The 20,719-nt window shown below is 38.7% G+C and overlaps 1 protein-coding gene across 1 annotated transcript in view; it reads left to right on the forward strand.

The window, feature by feature from the left end:
• mb21d2.S (Mab-21 domain containing 2 S homeolog) overlaps positions 1-18,256 on the forward strand; it is a 62,305-nt gene extending 44,049 nt beyond the window's left edge. Inside the window, exon 2 of the mRNA XM_018242080.2 lies at positions 15,826-18,256. Within this exon, the coding sequence (XP_018097569.1) occupies positions 15,826-17,090 (1,265 nt within the window). The 3' untranslated portion in view covers positions 17,091-18,256. The remainder of the gene's footprint in view (positions 1-15,825) is intronic.
• Positions 18,257-20,719: the final 2,463 nt, after the last annotated feature.

Here is a 20,719-nt window from a genome sequence, read left to right on the forward strand (position 1 = left end):
CAGATTGCTGAAATTGCAAACTGGAGAGCTGCTGAATATAAAGCTAAATAACTCAAAAACCACAACAAAAAAAAAGAAAACCAATTGGAAATTGTCTCAGAATATCACTCTGTACATCATAGTAAAAGTTATATCAAAGGTGAACAACCCCTTTAAAGGAGAAGGAAACCTCCTCGGCGCTAACCCCCACCCCCCCTCCCGTGTATTGCCCACCCTCCCTCCTCCCCCCTGGCCTACCCCTCCCGCTGGGCAAATGCCCCTAACTTGTTACTTACCCTTCTGCGCAGGTCCAGTCCAGGGAGTTCACAGGCGACATCTTCTTCCACGCGATCTTCTTCCTGCTTTGACCGGCGCATGCGCAGTAGGATCGTTTCGCCGGTACGATCTACTGCGCATGCGCGTGACTTTTGGCGCATGCGCAGTAGATCCGTACCGGCGAAATGCTCCTACTGCGCATGCGACAAAACGCCGGTCAAAGGAGGAAGAAGATCGCGTGGAAGAAGATGTCGCCTGTGAACTCCCTTGACTGGACCTGCGCAGAAGGGTAAGTAACAAGTTAGGGGCATTTGCCCAGCGGGAGGGGTAGGCCAGGGGGGAGGAGGGAGGGGGGGCAATACACGGGAGGGGGGAGGGGGGTTAGCGCCGACGAGGTTTCCTTCCCCTTTAAAGCCTGATTTACACTCTTCTTCGAAGCCAGTTTCTCTCATTTCTCTCTTGCAAGTAGGTTTTTTGAGATATATAGGTACAAAGTGGTGCACTAAACACTGAAACCTACAGTTCTTGGTGTGGTTAGGTAATTCTACCCCTGTAAAGCAGCCCTGATAGTAGCCACTAAAGGGTTCCTCTACCTCTTTGACTCCATTGGAAGAGATGACCTTTCAAATGCAAAAATAGAAAATCCCAGAGACTAAAAGATCTCTCCTTTTCAAATTGCTAATAATCCCCATATATAAAACAGCAATAAATACCAATTTACTTCCTTTATTCTGCCTTGGAATTAAATCAGAAACCTTCTGTCTGGCCATCTGTCCACTGCAGAACAGTTTTGTTTGGCACTAGAGCCCTTCTGATCTGCAAGTTCCTGTTTGCAAAATCTGTCCTTTTAGTTTCAGTACAATCAAAATTCCTGTTATGCTCTTTCCTTCACACTATTATCTGTGCACTGCCCACCCTACATGAGAGCACCCCTTATAAACATTAACTTCCACTGTGCAGCCATTATATGTAGCTGAAAGGCAGCCCCAGTGAAACGAATGTGATATTGCCACTTAAGTTATTATGCAGGGTTTTCTTAAACATCTTTAAACATTTACATAGGGCTTTCCTACAGTGCATTTTGTCATCCTAGTGTTTCTGATGAACACAGTATATACAGGTGTGACCTTGCTATAGTATTTTGTAAAGGTGATTTTCAGTTGTGGGTTTCCCTGTGAACAAAATCTCTAATCAGATATTTAAATAATTTAGGTAACCATTGTTTTAAGATGATGTCTCTAATCAGATATTTAAATAATTTAGGTAACCATTGTTTTAAGCTGATGTTTCTACCACTTGATCTTTTTGAATGGTACTTTTGTTCATGGCATGTGCCATTAGCCCTTAAGGTATTTTAAGTGGAAGATTTATCAAAATGCGAGTTTAGAGCTTAATAAATAAAAACTCACCCACGTTCTATTCATTCCTATGGAGTTTTTAGAACCATATTTATCAAATGGTGAGTTCTACCTTTTACCCATTGATAAATACAATTCTAAAAATCCCATAGGAATGAATAGAACGTGGGTGAGTTTTTATTTATTAACTTCTAAACTCGCATTTTGATAAATCTGCCCCTAAATCCTCGAGTATTTTGCCAGCCCAAAGCCACAGTGGATTACTGATGGATCTTATCATTTATGCCCTAGATTCTGAACTCTGATATGCTTTTTTTTTACCATTTACATTATAGGAAACTTAAAGGGGTAGTTCCCTTAAAAATGCATTGTCAGTATGATGCAGACCGTGTTACTCAATCCCTTCAATTACTTCATGTTCTGTTTTTTTTGTTGTATTTCAAATTATTTATATTTTTGTTCAGCAACTGTCAGGCTTGGAGTTTTAACTTGGGTTGCTAGGGCTTAAAAATCCCAATAACCAGGCACCAGTTTAGTCACAATAGAACGATAAGAGAGGGCCTGAATTTAAATATAAGAATAAAGATAAAATTGAAGCTTCATAATAAATATTGTTTCAAGTTGTTAAGTTCCATGTTTTTACTTTTTAAAAATAATTTTGTGTAATGAAATACTAATTTAATATTTCCCACTAATATTTCTTATATCATCATCATCATCATCATCATCATCATCATTTATTTATATAGAGCTGTCAAGATACGCAGTGCTTTACTGCAGTTATAGCAAACAGGGAATAAATGGTGGATAACAAACAAGGATTACAGAATACAATAGGGTTAGAAGGACCTAGAGATTAGAGTTTACAAACTAAAAGGTTAGGGTACAATTGAGACATTAGGATTATATAAACATTTTGTCATTTTTGATACAGCAATGATTAATTAAGGTACATCAAATAAGCCTCTTTAAACAGATGGGTCTTTAAGGAGCGCTTGAAAGTTTGGAAAGAAGGAGTAAGTCTGACAGCTTGTGGCAGAGAGTTCCAGAGAAAAGCAGAAGCCCGAGAGAAGTCATGTAGACTAGAATGGGCAGAAGTGGTCAGAGGAGAAGTGAGGCGAAGATCAGAAGGAGAGCGTAGGTTTGTGAAGGAGTGTATTTGGAGATTAGAGATAAAATATAGGGAGGGGTTTCATTATTAAGGGCCTTGAATGTGAGTGTAAGTAATTTGAATTTGATTCTAGAAGAGATTGGGAGCCAGTGAAGGGACATATGGGAGCAGCTGATGTTGAGCGGCGAGTCTAGCGGCCGCGTTTAGAACAGATTGGAGTTGTGAAAGGTGACTTGTTGGAATACCTGTGAGGAGTAAGTTGCAGTAATCAAGGCGGGAGATAATGAGAGACTGAATCAGTGTTTCAGTTGATTCTGAACTGAGATATGGTCGTATTCGAGCAATGTTGCGCAGTTGAATACGACAAGATTTTTCAAGTGTTTGAATGTGTGGTGAAAAAGACAGATGAGAGTCTAAGATAACTCCTAGGCAGTGTGCCTGTGTGGTGGAATGAAAGGTGGTGTTGTTTACGGTGAGTGATATCTGAGGGACAGGTGATGATCTTGGAGGAAATATAATGAGTTCTGTTTTAGAAAGGTTCAGTTTCAGGTGGCGCTTTGACATCCAGGAGGAGACAGCAGAGAGACAATCTGTGACTTGGGAAAGGACAGAATTAGAAAGATCAGGAGTAGACAAGTAGAGTTGGGTGTCATCAGCATAAAGGTGATAGACAGGTAAAGTCCAAATGACTGTATACGTTTTCCAAGTGAAGTTGTATAGAGCGAGAACAGCAGGGGGCCAAGAACAGAGCCTTGAGGAACTCCAACAGAGAGTGGGAATGAAGTAGAAGTAGAGTTAGAGAAGGAAACTTTAAAGGAACGGTCAGACAGATAAGATGTAAACCATGAAAGAGCAGTGTCCCGAATGCCAGCTTGAGTGTAGAATGTCAAGGAGGAGTGTGTGTGGTCAACTGTGTCAAAGGCTGCAGAGAGATCTAGAAGGATTAGAATGGAATAGTGACCTTTAGACTTTGCCAATAGAAGATCATTGGTTACTTTGGTGAGTGCAGTTTCAATCGGCTGTGATGGGCGGAAGCCAGATTGCAGGGGGTCGAGGAGGGAGTTGTGAGTGAGATGCTGGATCAGGCGTTTGGAAACTAGCCTTTCTAGTAATTTGGATGCGAATGGAAGAAGGGAGACCGGTCGATAGTTAGTGGGAGAGCTGGGATCAAGGGAAGGTTTTTTGAGGATAGGAGTGATTAATGCTTGTTTGTATAATGATGGAAAGGTACCAGTAGAGAGTGAAAGATTAAATAGGTGGGTAAGTGCAGGAGAGAGTGTGTCAGAGAGGGGTGGAGGAGGCGAGAGGGTATGGGGTCAAGGGAGCAGGTGGTGGGTTTTGAGAAGGCTAGAAGTTTGCCAACTTCATCTAGAGTTGCAGGGGTGAAGGAGTGCAAAGTAGATGTGAGTGGACTGCACGTTGGTCTGAGATTGTTGTCGGACGGTATGCTCAGTGTAATGAGATCGATTTTTTCATTAAAGAAATGAGCAAGGTCATGGGCGGTAACATTAATAGGTGGAGGGGGCATAGGAGTGAGTTAAATGTGGCAAACAGCTGCTGTGGTTTGGAGGACATAGTAGATATTAGATAAGAGAAGTATTGTTCTTTGGCTAATGATAGAGCTCGGTTATAGCAGGAGAGCATGAATTTGAAGTGGATGAAGTCAGGATCAGTTCTTGACTTTCTACACCGTCGCTCAGCTGATCTACTACATCTTCTGAGGTACCGTGTTACACTAGTGTGCCAGGGTTGGGGTTTAGCTGGCCGGCTGTGACGGGTGATAGAAGGTGCAAGGGAGTCAAGTGCTGTTAAAAGGGCATCGTTGTAGAGAGAAGCTGCCATATTGGGACAGGAGAGAGTATTAATATGAGATATGGATTGTGCTGATACTGTTGATAATTGTGGTTCAAAGGCATTAAGGTTTCTGTACGTGTGGGTAGAGAGAGATGGTTGTGAAGGTGCAGATGAAAGCAGTATCTGAAAGGAGAGTAGATGATGGTCAGACAGAGGGTAGGGAGAGTTAATTAAGTTGGATGGGCAGCATGAGTGGCAGAGCATGACCCTCGATGTGGGTAGGTGAGTCGGTCCACTGAGAGAGACCAAATTAAGCTGTTAGAGAGAGAAGTTTAGAGGTGGCAGCAGAAGCAGAGTTGTCAATGGGGATGTTGAAGTCCCCTAAAATGAGAGCAGGTGTCTCACTGGAGAGAAAGTATGGAAGCCAGGCAGCAAAGTGATCCAAGAAGGTGGAGTAGGGACCAGGGGGGCGATATATGACAGCAACACGCAGGGAGATTGGAGAAAACAAACGTATGCTGTGGACTTCAAAAGAAGTGAAGGAGAGAGAAGTCGGTGTAGTTAGATTTTGAAACCTACATTTGGGGGAGAGAAGAAATCCCACCCCACCGCCATGACGGCCAACCGGTCTAGGAGTGTGACTAAGTGAGAAGCTTCCATAGCAGAGGGCAGCAGGTGAATCAGTGTCTGAGAGGGAGAGCCATGTTTCAGTGATTGCAAGAAGGTGAAGGGATTTAGCTATAAAGAGGTCATGGACTGCTGTTAGTTTATTGCAGATTGACCTTGCATTCCAGAGGGCACATGAGAAAGGCAGGGAGGGTGCTGGCTTTATGTGAATTAGGTTTGCAAGATTAGAAGTGCCTAAAGTCTGAGAGACTGTAAAAGACCTTGTTGATTGCCTGAGAGTAGGAATAAGTGAGGGTACAAACGAGTGAGTCGGACCAGAGTTTGGGGAGATGTCCCCAGCTAAAAGTAACAGTAATAATGAGAGTGAGACAAGGTGTGACCTAGATTTGACAGTACGAGCATTGTATTGTTTGATGGGATGAGAGGGGATAATAGATTTAACAATACAAGATAGTGTGCTTAGATTGAGAGAGGGTGATGGGAGCAATGAAGAGATTACAATTTCAGGATAGTTTGATGGATGTTGGAGTGCAGAGGATATATGCAGAAGTATAGAGGAGAGAGAGAAAAAGAAGGCAATCAAATTAAACATAGTTAAACAGTATAATACGGCTTATCTTGTTGATAGAAGAATTGATGAGCAGTGATGTCCAATGTTTGCTTGGAGATTCTAATCAAACTCAGATCCAACTGCTGTCTAACTCTACGTATATGTTGTACTTAAACTTTCTGTCTTATCTGCTTAAGCTGCTCTTTAATTTAACCAATCATTATGAAAATTACTAGAAAATCTATATCACGGTTGGGGCCACTAATGTGACAAGACTAGCTCACTTAACATGGCTCTATGGGGCAAATTCACTAACCTCTGAAAATTCTCCAGTGATGGCTTCGCTCACATAGCAACACTTCGCCTGGCGTAAATTTGCCAGGGCAATGCTAATTAACTGAAACGCCGAATTTGCGTCCAGGGGGCACGAACGCTGGCGAAGTTGCACTAGTGTTACTGCGGCAAGTGAAGCGAAGTTGCGCTAGTGTTGGTTAATTTGCATATGGCGGGAAGTTAAAGTACAATGGACGTATATGTTGCAGCCAATACATTACACTACACAAGCCTGGGAAACCTTAATAAAATAAAATAGAGTTGTTATATTGCCCTAAACATGATCCCAGTGTATAGTTTATGTGCCATATGTTAGGAAATGTATGGGTGAAGCCGGGTACCCCAGAAAAAAATTTACGATCTTTTTGCAGCCTATCACCCTGCCTGAAAAATGAAAAGTCGCCAGCGGTTTCAACTATTTTTCAAGGTAGTCCTATCTACTCTATTGCACTTCTCCTGGTCTGAGGTGGCGAAGGCAGGACTGGCGCAAGAGGTAACGTTCAGTAAAATCCGCATCTTATTAAATTTGTGTAGTTACGTCAATTCGCCAGAGCACAAATTCGCCTGGTGTTAGGGAGTGAAGTACTGCTGGAGTCTATCTCCTTCGCTAGCGAAGTTACCCCAGTGACGGTTAGTAAATTGGCAAAGTTCCAAAATGACGTCACGCTGGCGAATTTTCGCCAGCGTTACTCACTTCGCCCTTTAGTAAATTTGCCCCTATCTGTTTTTATATTGTTTTATTTTGGAGATAGCTACCCCAGCCTTGAGTGCTAGCTCTGGGGAAAGGCAGTTGAGCTTTGCCCCACAAAGGCATACAGGGATGAGCTGTAAATGCCATATAGAGTTTGCTGTAAATATTGCAGGGCACTTTAGAGACAATTCCGTATAGTATACGTTTTTTAGTTTGAAACAACTGTTTGGTTGCTATTGTTAAGAAGACTTGGCACCAGTTTTACATTAAATTGCAGGCAGTTTCAAGCAATTCCAGCTTACCCATGTATAGCTACAAGCCATTATCAAGCACCGGCACAGTATAAGCTGCATAGACACTCAGTCCTGCCACAGTTTCAACAATAAATCGACCTCATTAATGAAACAAAAATATATACTGCTAGTGTAAACATCACATTCCAAAAACTCCCATGAAATGTGTTTTTAAATGCACTGAAATGAACCTGTGTATTTAATGAAGGCTGCAACAGTATTCCAGATGGACTAAACTCCCATCCATTTTATGGGAGAATAATCCCTGCTTTCATTCCTTTGCTTGAAATCCCATTAGAGCATCCTTTCCTAATTGTTGCATGGAGTGCCCTGCAAATGCTTGTACCATCCTCAGAGCTGCTCTCTCTAATAAATCAATGTTTTCTTCATATGCTAATGCTGGGGTTTCCTTTGTATAGGACCCTGTGGTGTCTTGCTGGGAAAAAAAAGCAGGGGAGCGACAACCAAGAGAGCTTTGTTTATATCGGTCTGTGTGACTTTAACTGCGGAAAAATCTATTTTCTTAAAAAAAAAAAAAATTAATTGTAGTCTCCTGAAAAGCTTGATTATTGTCAGTGTTAAATCTCTGTCCATACGCTTATGTAGGACAGTTGCACAATTGTATCTCTTGTTAATACTCAGCCACTGAAATTCCCAGCTGATTAATTCTTTCATTACTGCTGACTGTAGGATGCAGGTTTGCATTGGAATGCGATGGCACCAAAAGGGTTAAGAAACAAGGCACTAGGACTGGAAATGTTTGCTTGATGGTCTTTTTATAGGGGCTGATGTACTAAATACCATGTTATTACATTATGGACATCTCTATTTCTTATAGCACTTTAACAGCTAAATTGTAGTTGCTCTTTATACATACATTGCACATGAGCCATAAATAACCTGTAAAATAAATCCTTGCTGAAGGTAAATGATATCCTTGTTAAAGGTGCTTAGTGATGTATCTTGTGTCATCGGAATCATTGTTTGTTATATTAAAAACATATACGTGATTATTGCTGTATAATCTGAGGATATTTAAACTCCTTGGTGACTTCTTATATTTTACAATAGGGCAGTTGTTCCCAAACTGTGGAGCTGGCCCCATAGGGGAACCTGGTTTGCTCAGCCAGAAGGCCAGTCAGGGTGAAATTTTGGCAGAGTGCCTGTTTGCTCTGCTCGATACTCTTAATTACCAATAAAATGAAGATTTATTTTTTGCACTGGATAATCTTGGAATTAACATGTTGCTCCCCAACCCCTTGGATGTTGATCTCAGTGGCTTCATTGCAGCTGATTATTTTTGAATTCCAGGGTTGGAGGCACGTTTTGGTTGCATAAAAACCATGTGCACTGCCCAACAGACCCACCTCTAAGCTGGCAGTCTGCATAGGGGCTACTAATAGCCAATCACAGCCCTTATTTGGCACCACCCAGGAACATTTTTCACGCTTGTGTTGCTCCCCAACTCTTTTTACATCTGAATGTTGCTCACGGGTGAAAAAGGCTGGGGACCCCTGGCTTAAAGGAACAGTAATGTGAAAAAAATGAAAGTGTCTTAAAGCAATAAATATATACCTATACTATTACCCTGCACTGGTAAAACTGACCTGTTTGTTTCAGAAATGCTACTATAATTTTTATACATAAACTGCCATGGGGACCGCTTTTTTCTAGCTGGAAAAAAGGACAGGTTACATAGCAGATAACAGATAAGCTCTATAGCATACAATGATATTTTATCTGTTAATCTACTATGTAGCCTGTGCATTTTTTCCAGCTTCAAAGGCTGCCCCCATGGCTATACAGTGGCTCTGTTTATATAAACTATAGCAGTCTTAGGGCAAGGCCAGACGTGGCGTTTTTACGTCGCAATTTAAAAAAAGCTCAGTCGGGCATAAATGCGCATAAACTGCACTACCACTGAAACTAATGGAAAACACACTGGCAATTCTCACAGTGCGCTTGCAAGCCAAAATCCGCCATGGGACGCCAGTATTGGCATTGTTCAGCAGAAACTCCAATACGTCAAGAAACTACCAAATCAATAGACTCTATGGGATCTGCACGTTTGAAACCACACGTAAATACGCAGTGTATTTTAAATATGGAGTCCAAATTCTCAAGATAATACGCATAAACATTTTTACTGCGTATTAGGCCAGTGATGTAATTATGTTGCGTATTGACGATCATTCCTGCCCATTTTGCATGTACATAGCTTTTCTATTTTCTATTTCTAGCCAGCGGAATTATGGGGAACGAGAACAATGAGAAATGCATGTCGGGAATAGAAACCTACGTGATGAAAAACGCACGTTGACTGTCACGTGTGGTTTCAGTCGCATATTTATATTTGACGGAGCTTTTTTAAAAACGCTACGTAAAAGCGCCACGTCTGGCCTTGCCCTTAATGAAGCAAACATAGAACTTTTACTAGTGCAGGCCAACACCAAATTACATTGTAATTTCTTTGATATACTTTGTTTTTGGTGTTACTGTTCCTTTAACTGAAAATACTGCAAACCTCTGCAATAGGTGGTACATTATTCCCTGTATCATAATCTCTTTTAACAGTATGTATTAGGAAAATGATGTCCGGACTGCATTTATAATGTATATTATACTGTATAAACATTGTCTGTTAATCTAAACTTGGCTATATAACTAACTACCTCATTGTCTGACAGCTTATACCAAGATAAAGATAGCAGCAACTGAGAGACAGGTGTCAGCATAGCTGTGAATCATGTGTTGCTCTAGTGTAGATGTTGTCAAACTACAACTCTCCATAGTATAGCAGCCAAAGTCTGGTCATGCTTGGCACTAAAGGAAATGCACTAATTAAAAAGTACCTTGTAAGCAAGAAAAGTAAAGATACCATTACATCCACTTCTCTGGAATTGCAGTTTTGTGTGTGTGTATTATGTACTAATGCTGCACTGACTCTGGTAGTTGAATGATTCCCAATATTAAAGCATTAGGCGCCTTCTAGTGTTACTTTTCTGAAATTGCACGTTACAAAAATCTGCTATTACATGGTTAGGTTAGTGAATGGGCAGTGCCTTCCACACACATTAATGAGTTAGTTTGATGCTGGTCATTTACACTTGGAGGCCTTTTTATCAACATTCTAATTTTCGTGATTTTAGAGGTTTTTGAAACCACGGCTAAACTCCCTTTCTCTCAAACTACAAATGTCATGAAATTATTAAAAGATCCTCCTTTTCCAGAAATGGTAAAAGTCCCAAAAACTGTGACTTTCTTTATCTTGTCGCACTATAACTTTTTCGTATTGCTGCACAAAAGCCAGCGTGAAAAACACTTGAAAACCCCTGAAACCACAAATCAAAGAAAGATCTTCCAGCCACATGTGCCTTTGACTTCTACATGATTTTGACCGGTTTTAGCGTATTTTTATTTTGTCTCATAATAAATCCCAGAAAAGTTGCGATTTTTTTTTTCACTGCTTTTTCAAATTTTTGGATGTCAAAAAGCTCAACCCAAAAATGTTTTAATAAATCGTCCCCTTGGTATCAGACTGTCATTTTTCTGCATGCCACTCATATGGCTTAAAGGAACTTGAACGCTTTGGGAGTGGCGCATTGATGATAATGTTGGAGGCAGAAGATTATTTGATTCATGTTATAATGGACCGTGAACTCTTTTTGTCATAACAAAATAATTTTGGTCAAAGGACTCTCGTATGTATCCATGCAAGCCTTTGGAAAATCCGACTTTCATTGTCACAATACAGATTTACAAATCACATATCCAACCATAGTATGATTGTATGAACCATAATATGAACAGATTTGCTGTGTAACAGATGTGCAGTTTAAGATAATTATTACCTTTCATGCCTAATGGGCCACATCTGTGTATAAAAGAAGAGCTAATATCAAAAATCCAATTCTTACCAAATACAACGTACTGTATAGGACTTGATGACTACAGTCAGAGCAGATATAGATGTAGATATTTTGCCTTGCAATGTTAGGGTTCATAGATTTAGTTTCAGCCATGGAACTATAACAAGGTTACAGGTATGTGGGGAAAAATGTATGAGCCATTATGACATAGCTGAGTATAAAGCAGCAAATTGGCTTTTACCTCAAGTCTCCCCTAATTTGGCCTTGACCGTAAGCTTTTAGGTGAGTAAATTGTATTTTCCTTAACTTACCCAATTAATCATGAAGCTGGTCTCTCCCTAATATGCACCTGGCATTACAAAACCAGAAGATAATAGTCTCCCTGATTTAAGATATCTCCCTGGTTTATGATTGTTCTAAACCAGATCCTATCATAAGTGGTCGGTCTGTTTGATTGCTTTATATAAAAATTGTTATATACTTTATCATTCACTTTGGAGTCTCCCAACAGTAAACCTTCCTGCTGCTGTTAAATTGCAGCTTGCAGAAAATTGTGGTATTTTAACATTCATGCATAGCCACAATTGTTCTCTAGGGCTGATGTGCTTTTCTGAACACTGGTACGTTTGCTTTAGATTATCCATTATCATGCATTAGTTGTGATTTTGTTTTATTTATTTGTGTTAATATCATGTCTGCCCATCAGATGGCGCTACTGTTTGCCGTGTGTCAGACCCCATCAACTGTAATAATATTATGTTTCATCAAAGGGTTTCAGTATCAGCAACTCTCTCATATTCTTGAAATTGCAGACTCAACTGTACACTCTTATTCTGCTTCCGTTTGATATTTAAGACACAATTCAATATAAATGCCAGCAGTTTGCATTAATGCATTTTACAGAGCATAGATACATCCGAAGATGCTGCTGGATCATTTTCAGAAAGGAAGTGAATGACCTGTAATCCATATTTACCTATTACAGACCACAAAAAGAACAGTATTGGTTATTTTTAGGAGTTTGATCTAACGGGGAGATCGATTTCCAGGAAATGCTTGGTGTGCATAATTATTTTGCATGAAATACCAGTGATAAAGCTGTGCAGAGTTTATGTGCCAACCTACCATACTTTTCTGTGAGGCAAGAAGCAGTATGTACAATGTTTGTTATAGACCAGTATACCATAGTGACCAGCTAGCAATTAGCTGCAGCTTATGTTGTTTTATTGCAATTGAAAGCAAAGCCACTGACTCAGAGCTGCTCTGTCAACAGCGTGGGGATAATTCAATATAAAGTTGATGACTCCAATGGGAAACAGCTCTCTCTCTCTCTGTTACCACTTTCTTTTTCTGTTGTTTAAATTAAGTGAGCTCTTTGGCTCATATCGGACCATCGACAGACTCAATATTAAAGGGATTGTAACGTGATTTTTATGATGTTTTTTTTATTTCTAAATTAGACTGCAAATAATTCACTCTGCAATATATTCCTGAACCAGCAAGTGTGTTTTTTTGTAATACTGGTGTGTAGGCAGCCATCTTAAGTCATTTTGCCTAGACATGTGCTTTTAGAAAGAGCCAGCACTTTAGGATGGAACTGCATTCTGGCAGGCTGTTGTTTCTCCTGAATGTGTCGCAGTGGGACCTGGAATTTTATTATTGAGTGTTGTTCTTATATCTACCAGGCAGCTGTTATCTTGTGTCAGGGAGCTGTTATCTGGTTACCTTGCCATTGTTCAGTTGTTAGGCTGCTGGGGGGAAAGAGAGGGGATGATATCACTTCAAGTTGCAGTACAGCAGTAAAGAGTTGATCAGCACACAAGTCACATGACTGGGGGCAGCTGGGAAACTGACAGTATGTCTAGGCCCATATCAGATTTCCAAATTAAATGTAAAAAAATCTGTTTGCTCTTTTGAGAAATGGATTTCAGTGCAGAATTCTGCCCTAGCAGCACTATTATTTGATACATTTTGAAACAAACATTTTATCCCATTACACTATCACCTAAATCTCCCCAAATTGTCTGCACAGTGCTAAACTTGGCAGGGGGGACAGAGAAGAATGTGCAGAATACCTCATTGGTCCACCTATGATATAGGTTATTTAATTAATGTATGTTCAGCTTTGCTTTAACTTCATTATATACTGTATACCGCCAGCATTACAATAACACATAAACTGTGCTCTTGGAATCATTTGATTCTTATTTCCTTTTCACTATTTGTTGGATATGACTACATTGTGTCATGCTATTTTATACCAGATGAATTTAGTTATATGACTAACTATATCTGCCACCATATCTGGATCCCTAAATGCCCTGTTGCAAGTGATGGCTTTCTGCATAACAAAAATGGTGCGTTTTTCCTATTGTACCCATGGAAACGTGTTAATCCAAACTCTGAGGTCCCTAATCCAATTTGACAAGAGCATTGTTCTGTTTGACTTATGAACTGTAACGATTAAGCAAAGATTTACATTTTCAATCCATATATTAATGCAATGCTCATAACCGTGTACCTATCTTATATGGACTTAGTTAGACAAGTAAACCTAATTAATTTACTAATAGGCCTGGCAACAAAGAATATCAAGACATCTTAATCAGGTTAACAATTAATAAGGTTGTTTTTCAGTGCTGCTGCCTGGGGGGAGTTTTAACTGTGGCTTCCAAGTTCCAAAGGCTTGTCAGCATTTGATTTTTTAATCGCCCTCTAGTGGCTCTTTAATAAAAGACTTCCTTATGCACATCGAGAATTTTTAAATGTGGTTAAATTTAATTTGTGGCTTATGAACAACAAGGGTGAATATCCTATAAAGCAGCTTTAGTTAAACATTGTACATCATGTACCCCAACACTGTGATTTAAATGATGGCACTTACAGGACTTTTTTGCACATGAGGAATCAAAAAAGGAAATACGGTTTGTTGATCCAACATTTGGGTTCCTCACAGAAACTTTCATCCTCTTTCATCCTCTAATTTTATATCATGGGAATATTGCCAAATTGTGACTAGCACACCATTGTGACCCCTAGTGGACATAATTACAAAATGCAGGTACATTTGTTAACAAGGACATCTAGGATAGGTAATGAATCTTCATAGTCATATTGTTAACATGGAAGTGTTGTATTCACATTGTAGAGGTAAGTCTCATGTTTACCTTTATATTAACATTTAGCCTGTTATATGTATGGATATCTTTTGGGTTTTGAATGATTAGTATCTATTCCTATAGTCTGAAAAAATGGGTGTTTACTGGCTGTGGGAATCTCATTTTATTTTTAATAGCTCATCTATTAGTTCAGACCATTTCTTGTTGATGTTTACTTATAAGTGTATGCCTGGTTATTAAGGTAACTAAACCCTAGCAACCAGATAGCAGTTAAAGCCCTAAGCTTGATACTTTCAGACCAAATTAAGTGGATATTTCACAAAACATAACAAACCTAAAAAAACTGCTACTGATAATAATATCAAAATCATACTAAAAGGTGAACCAGCTCTGATGTAGCCTTTGGATTCGTTTTGTGGGTGTAAGATATGTATTATGGTCTTGATTGTGCTTAGGTTGATGTTTGTGAATTTTGGTTCAGATAAAAGAGAATATATATACATATTGCTTTACTGTCCACAACATTTCATGTAGCATATATATTTTAAAGTACTTTCCAGGTACAGAGAGAACTAAAAAGTAAATGCAATTCAATGTTAGTTTTCCTTTAAGTTCTGGATTAGAGCCAGCAGCAAAATGGATTTTAGAGTAAACAGATGCATTGTTGATGCAGGATGGGCCATTAGCATCATCTACCCTTAATGTATGTTTCTTTTAATTGATCGACTTCCCAGTTACTTCTTTGGATTATGATTTAAAAGCATAAACTGTAATGTGAAAAAGACATGACCCAATAAAACAGAGCTTTCTGCTATTTGAAAATATTGCCAGCTAGTGATCTTAAAGGGATACTGTCATGATTTTATAGTGTCGTTTTTATTTGTAAATTACACTTTTTATAATTTAATCAAATTTTTTTACTTGTAATATTGGTGTATAAGTGCAATCTCAGATCATTTTGCCCGGTCATGTGCTTTCAGAAAGAGCCAGCACTTCAGGATGGAACTGCTTTCAGGCAGGCTACTGTTTCTCCTATCAATGACTACTTACTGATGGAGTAGCAGTGGGACATGAATTTTTACTATTGAGTGCCATTATATCTACCAGGGAGCTGTTATCTGGTTACCTTCGCATTGTTCTGTTGTTAGGCTGCTGGGGGGGGGGGAGAATGGAAGGGGTGATATCACTCCAACTTGCAGTACAGCAGTAAAGAGTGACTGGTTTATCAGAGCACAAGTCACGTGACTGAGGGCACCTGGGAAACTGACTAGCCCCATGTCAGATTTCAAAATTAAATATAAAAAAATCAGTTTGCTCTTTAGAAAAATGGATTTAAGTGCAGAATTAACCGGAGCAGCACTATTAACTGATACATTTTGAATAAAACATGTTTTTTCATGACAGAATCCCTTTAAAGGGTAATTTTGTGACTGTGACTGTAAACCCTACTCTTGTTTGGTTATATGTTATATTTCAAGAAGAGCTAAAGGCCTGAAAAGAATATAGCAGCAAATGCTCTATTTTATTTACTAACCTTACTGTACAGGCCAAGAGGTTCAGCGGCCCTACAAGCAGTAGTGCTTTTTAAAGATATGCACAGTAATTGTCCACAGTAACTGCCTAAATTGCATTTTGTTAGGCCATAGTCTGAATGCCAGTTGCACTGTGTGTTACATTTATAATTAATTTAGAACATTAGCAGAAGGTAGGGTTGCGTCCTGTCCAGGTGAAAACTGCCTAGCTGGGTTTCAGAACACTTGTTTTTATTTGTTTATTAATTTTTTGAAAAACGTTAACTCTATTATTTTATTTTATTTTTTTGCAGGAATGGTACAGAAATTAGACCAGAAGTTGCCCGTAGCGAATGAATATCTTTTGCTTTCTGGTGGTGTTCGGGAAGGCGTTGTAGACTTAGACCTCGATGAATTGAATGTTTATGCCCGTGGAACAGATTATGACATGGACTTTACGCTGCTTGTGCCTGCTCTCAAGCTCCATGACCGAAACCAACCTGTTACGCTGGATATGCGTCATTCAGCTTTGTGCCATTCATGGCTGAGTCTTCGACTCTTTGATGAAGGGACTATAACAAAGTGGAAAGACTGTTGCACAATTGTAGACCATATCAATGGAGCCACTAACTATTTCTTTTCCCCTACAAAGGTTGCTGATTGGTTTCATGAGTCTATTTGTATTGTTCTGTCAGAAATTCAGAAGAAACCTCAGCGTGGCATGCCCAAGGTTGAGAAGGTTGAAAAGAACGGCACTATTATTACCATAATTTTAGCAGTGGGGAGCAGCCGCATGATGTATGACATTGTCCCTGTAGTGTCATTTAAAGGATGGCCTGCTGTAGCTCAAAGTTGGCTTATGGAAAATCATTTTTGGGATGGAAAGATTACAGAGGAGGAAGTGATTAGTGGATTTTATTTAGTTCCAGCATGCTCCTATAAGGGTAGAAAAGACAACGAGTGGCGACTGTCATTTGCTCGAAGTGAAGTTCAGCTAAAGAAATGTATTTCTAGCAGCTTAATGCAAGCATATCAAGCTTGTAAAGCCATAATCATAAAACTTTTATCAAGACCAAAAGCTGTTAGTCCTTACCACCTCAGAAGTATGATGCTTTGGGCTTGTGATAGACTTCCAGCTAATTACTTAGCTCAAGAAGATTATGCAGCCCATTTCCTCCTGGGACTTATTGATGATCTGCAGAATTGCCTAGTTAACAAAATGTGCCCCAATTACTTCATTCCTCAGTGCAATATGCTCGAGCACCTTTCAGAAGAAACGGTTATGCTCCATGCCCGAAAGTTGTCATCAGTGAGATCAGATCCCACAGAACACCTTCAGACCGCTCTAGAGCATGTCAAGGCAGCTAACCGTCTTACCTTGGATCTCCAGAGGAGAGGGAGTACTACTAGCATACCATCTCCACAGTCGGATGGAGGAGACAATAACCAGCCTGATGATCGGTTAGCCAAAAAATTACAGCAACTAGTGACTGAAAACCCAGGAAAATCTATCTCTGTTTTCATCAACCCAGATGATGTAACTCGACCCCACTTTAGGATCGATGACAAGTTTTTCTAAGACCTACTGATGGTTTAAGTTGACAATTGATGCGTAGTTTGTGTGATGTCATGTTTTTACATATCCAGCTTAGATTGGATCTGTTGGGAACAACATGAATTTACATTTCCTGTTTCTGCAGGACATTGCATATTTTGAAACAGTATATTACTATTTCATATGCAGCTTTGATAGTTTTTTTTTAATTTTTAAGGGAGAACATGAGCCTTAATGATCATTTTATGTTTGCAATTGTCTATTTAATTTGTATGCACATTTCCATTTTTTTTTTTTGGGCTTCCATTGTTTTAAACCCACTTTATAATGAGAAATAATACTACTACAATATTGGACACTTTATGATTGTCTTGAAGAGAAAACTCTATAGTCAGTGTTGTCATTTTAGGGGTTATAGATTTGCCCATGGTTCATTCTCATATTTCATCATATGACCTCACTTTAGCTTTTTAAAATATACAGAACCCATTCTCAGGTGCCTCAAAGCCCAAAGACTTGTTTCTGTGTTGTAAATATTGGTATTGACTGACATTCTACAAGATATGCTATACAGATAAAGTCAGTATGGAAGAGCTATCGTACAGTTGAGTTTACTGCAGTGTGTTCTGCTAGAATACTTCCTAGCTATCACTGTGTACAATTTATGAGACTACTATACACAACAGAAAATGGCACTCCGAGAACATATTTTCTTTTTTATTCCATAGTTTATTGGTACTTCTGGCCAGTGATGCTAATTGTATGATATGTCCAGTGTAAGATCCAGTTTATAATCATAATTTGTCTTTCATTTTTGTGGAATAATGTATCAGACCCTACACACGAATGTCTTTAATAACATTGACACACAAACATAAACACATTGGCCGGCACACTTGGGCACGAGCACATATATATGCAATGCGGGTACGATGCAGCCGCCATGTCTCCCATTCTGTAAATATGGACCCTGTTTACTGCATAGTCAAGAGTTATCCGCACCATTTAGGAACAGCTTTCACTCATACTGTATATTATGCATAAGCTTGCTAAGAAAAATCAGAGCTAATTTTTAGTTTAATGTTAGTGCCTAAAGTAAGAGGCACATTTATTAATGGTTGAATTTCGAATTCACGTGAGGTTTTTTTTTTTTTTAAAACTCTATTAAATTCGAATATACTCGAAATTCTACTGGGGGGTTAATTTAAAAAAAAATCGAATATCTAAAACTCCCAGAAAAACTTGAATGTCAGGAAGGCTAGTAAGATGTCCAAATTGGTCCCTGGACCTCTTCCATAGACTTGTACATGAACTCGGCAGGCTTAAGGTGGCGAATAGTCGAATTTGAGTTCTTAAAGGGCCAGAGTATGATCAATCTCGAAATTCTAATTAAAACTCGAATTGAGTTCGGATAATTCACAATTCTAATTTGAGAGTTTTGACCATAGGAAAAAAAAATTGAAAATTCTAATTTGAATTTTCAATTCAACCCTAAATAAATCTGCCCCTAAATGTTTTTCCTCCCCATGTCTATTTGGAGGCAGTTTTAAAGTGGAAAGATCTAGAACTGACCATTAACCAACCGCAGCATTAGCATACCTTTAATATTTTTGCTTTTAAAATTGGGACATTTTTAGCCAGCCCAGACCACATCTATAATTTGAGCCAAGTCAAGCAAACTTTGAGGTCATCCCTTTGCTGGTCTTTGAATTGTGCTTGTTGCACAAACAACAGGATTGATGGGTGGAATACAATAGACTGTTTTCCAACTGCAATTGAATACAGCAATTATATCTGTGTGTGAAATACATGTCGGTATGAAACAAAGTTCCCGATATATGAATCATTTCTTTAGATACTGCTGGTCTATGGTGCACCATGTGACTTTGTATTCATTATGTTCTGTGTGTTAACCTGCTGTAGACTTGGAGACCCTAAAGCACTTTAACACTTTTTTATATTTAATGAGGTTGTGGAATAATCCTGTTCCACTGGGGCTGCCATATATATACAAATTTTAAATAATATTTAAGAAAACTGGATTGGTTGGCTATTTACAAATATTGCATATTTTTCCTAAAGTTATAGCAGTGTCAGGCAGGTCACTGAAGTCATTGACTATAATGATTTTATAATGATATTTTATTTTGTATTACATTTGTCGTATTTTTCATCCAGGCAGATGTATACTTAGCAGTAGCTTATAACCGTATAAAGGCTATCCATTATTATATAATCTTTGCCCTAATTACAGGTCAAAGTTTGCATCTCTGCTCTTTTAATCTTTCTATGATTAGGAACACTGATGCTCAGCTCAAAATAAAGGAGCCACCTAGTCATTGGCATGTAATGAACTAAATGCAGAAACAGATCAAAATTTTAATAATGAACATTACCATGAACATTATTTGCACTAACGTTAATCATGTCTTTGTTACTGTCTTTCCTTTTGTCATAGAATAAAATCATTTTTTTGTACTTTATTCTCCCTAAGATTTAATGTAATGCATTTATCCTGCTCATTGTTTGTGCAAAATGTGTATACCATGATCAAAATCTACATTCCGCCACATTGTATGAATGTGCTGCTATCAAACTTGAGATGTATAAATTTATATGCATTTTTTCCTCAAGCAAATTAAAAATGAATATGTATTCTTGGACTGGTTTATTATTTCATTGCAAAAAGAACATTACGTTGGTCTTAAAAACATGCGTTTTAAAGTTTATATTAGGACATAAAATATGTAGCAGTGTGTCATAGCAGTCTGACATCTATTTCTTAATTGTAACGGACTCCTCAGCATAAAACGGACAACTACAAGGTCATTTGCAGAATTCTGTTTTAATTCTATTTTTAATAAAGTTTTCTTTAGAAATTCAGTATCCGGCGCATTTAGGGAGCTGCACCTACAATGTTAACATTGGACTATGACAGTGGAGCAGCTGAAATTGGACATGTACTAGTGTCAGTTAATGGCATCCTTCAATGTCAGTCACAACATAAGAACTGGAGATTGGGCTAGGGGAGTTTATAGAGTCTGTCTTTATGATCGCTACTGGAAAAATGATTTTGGAGCAAAATCTGTAAAGTTTATAAAACATATAACTAGGCTTATTTTATTTGCCCTATGTCTTATGTTGACAAATGTTTCTTTAATTAAGGGAACCAGTGTTGGATACTTCAAGAGTGATTATCATGTTTGCCATCCGTAACCCTACTGGACCCCAGCATAGCGAACATTCTTCTTTGTTCCCCTTCCAAAACTTTTTTCAGTTCAGCTGTTTTCAGATAGTTCACCAAAAATAAATACACTTTTTCCAGTTATTCTCCATTTAATATCTGTGACCATTTTAATAATAAAGTTGCATGTATTACCATCTTATGTCTTTCTAAACAGCTCTGGGAGGGGTTCATCGTCTCTGTAAACTAGTGATGTTTGGGTCAGGAAAAACTCAACCCATACCATGGGCAATCTCCCTGGAAGAGAATATTGATCAAATGATTGCAGAGAAAGGTTATTCATATTGTCTCATTATCTCAATGAGCTGCCTGACAAATTCAAACCTACCTTCAGACACATGATACAATACTTACATCTTTTGACAACTGTCAGAAATGGAGCTCTGTGGTAGGAGAACCAGGAAGACCC

The sequence above is a fragment of the Xenopus laevis genome, chromosome 5S (assembly GCF_017654675.1).
Source record: "Xenopus laevis strain J_2021 chromosome 5S, Xenopus_laevis_v10.1, whole genome shotgun sequence".
NCBI lineage: Eukaryota > Metazoa > Chordata > Amphibia > Anura > Pipidae > Xenopus > Xenopus laevis.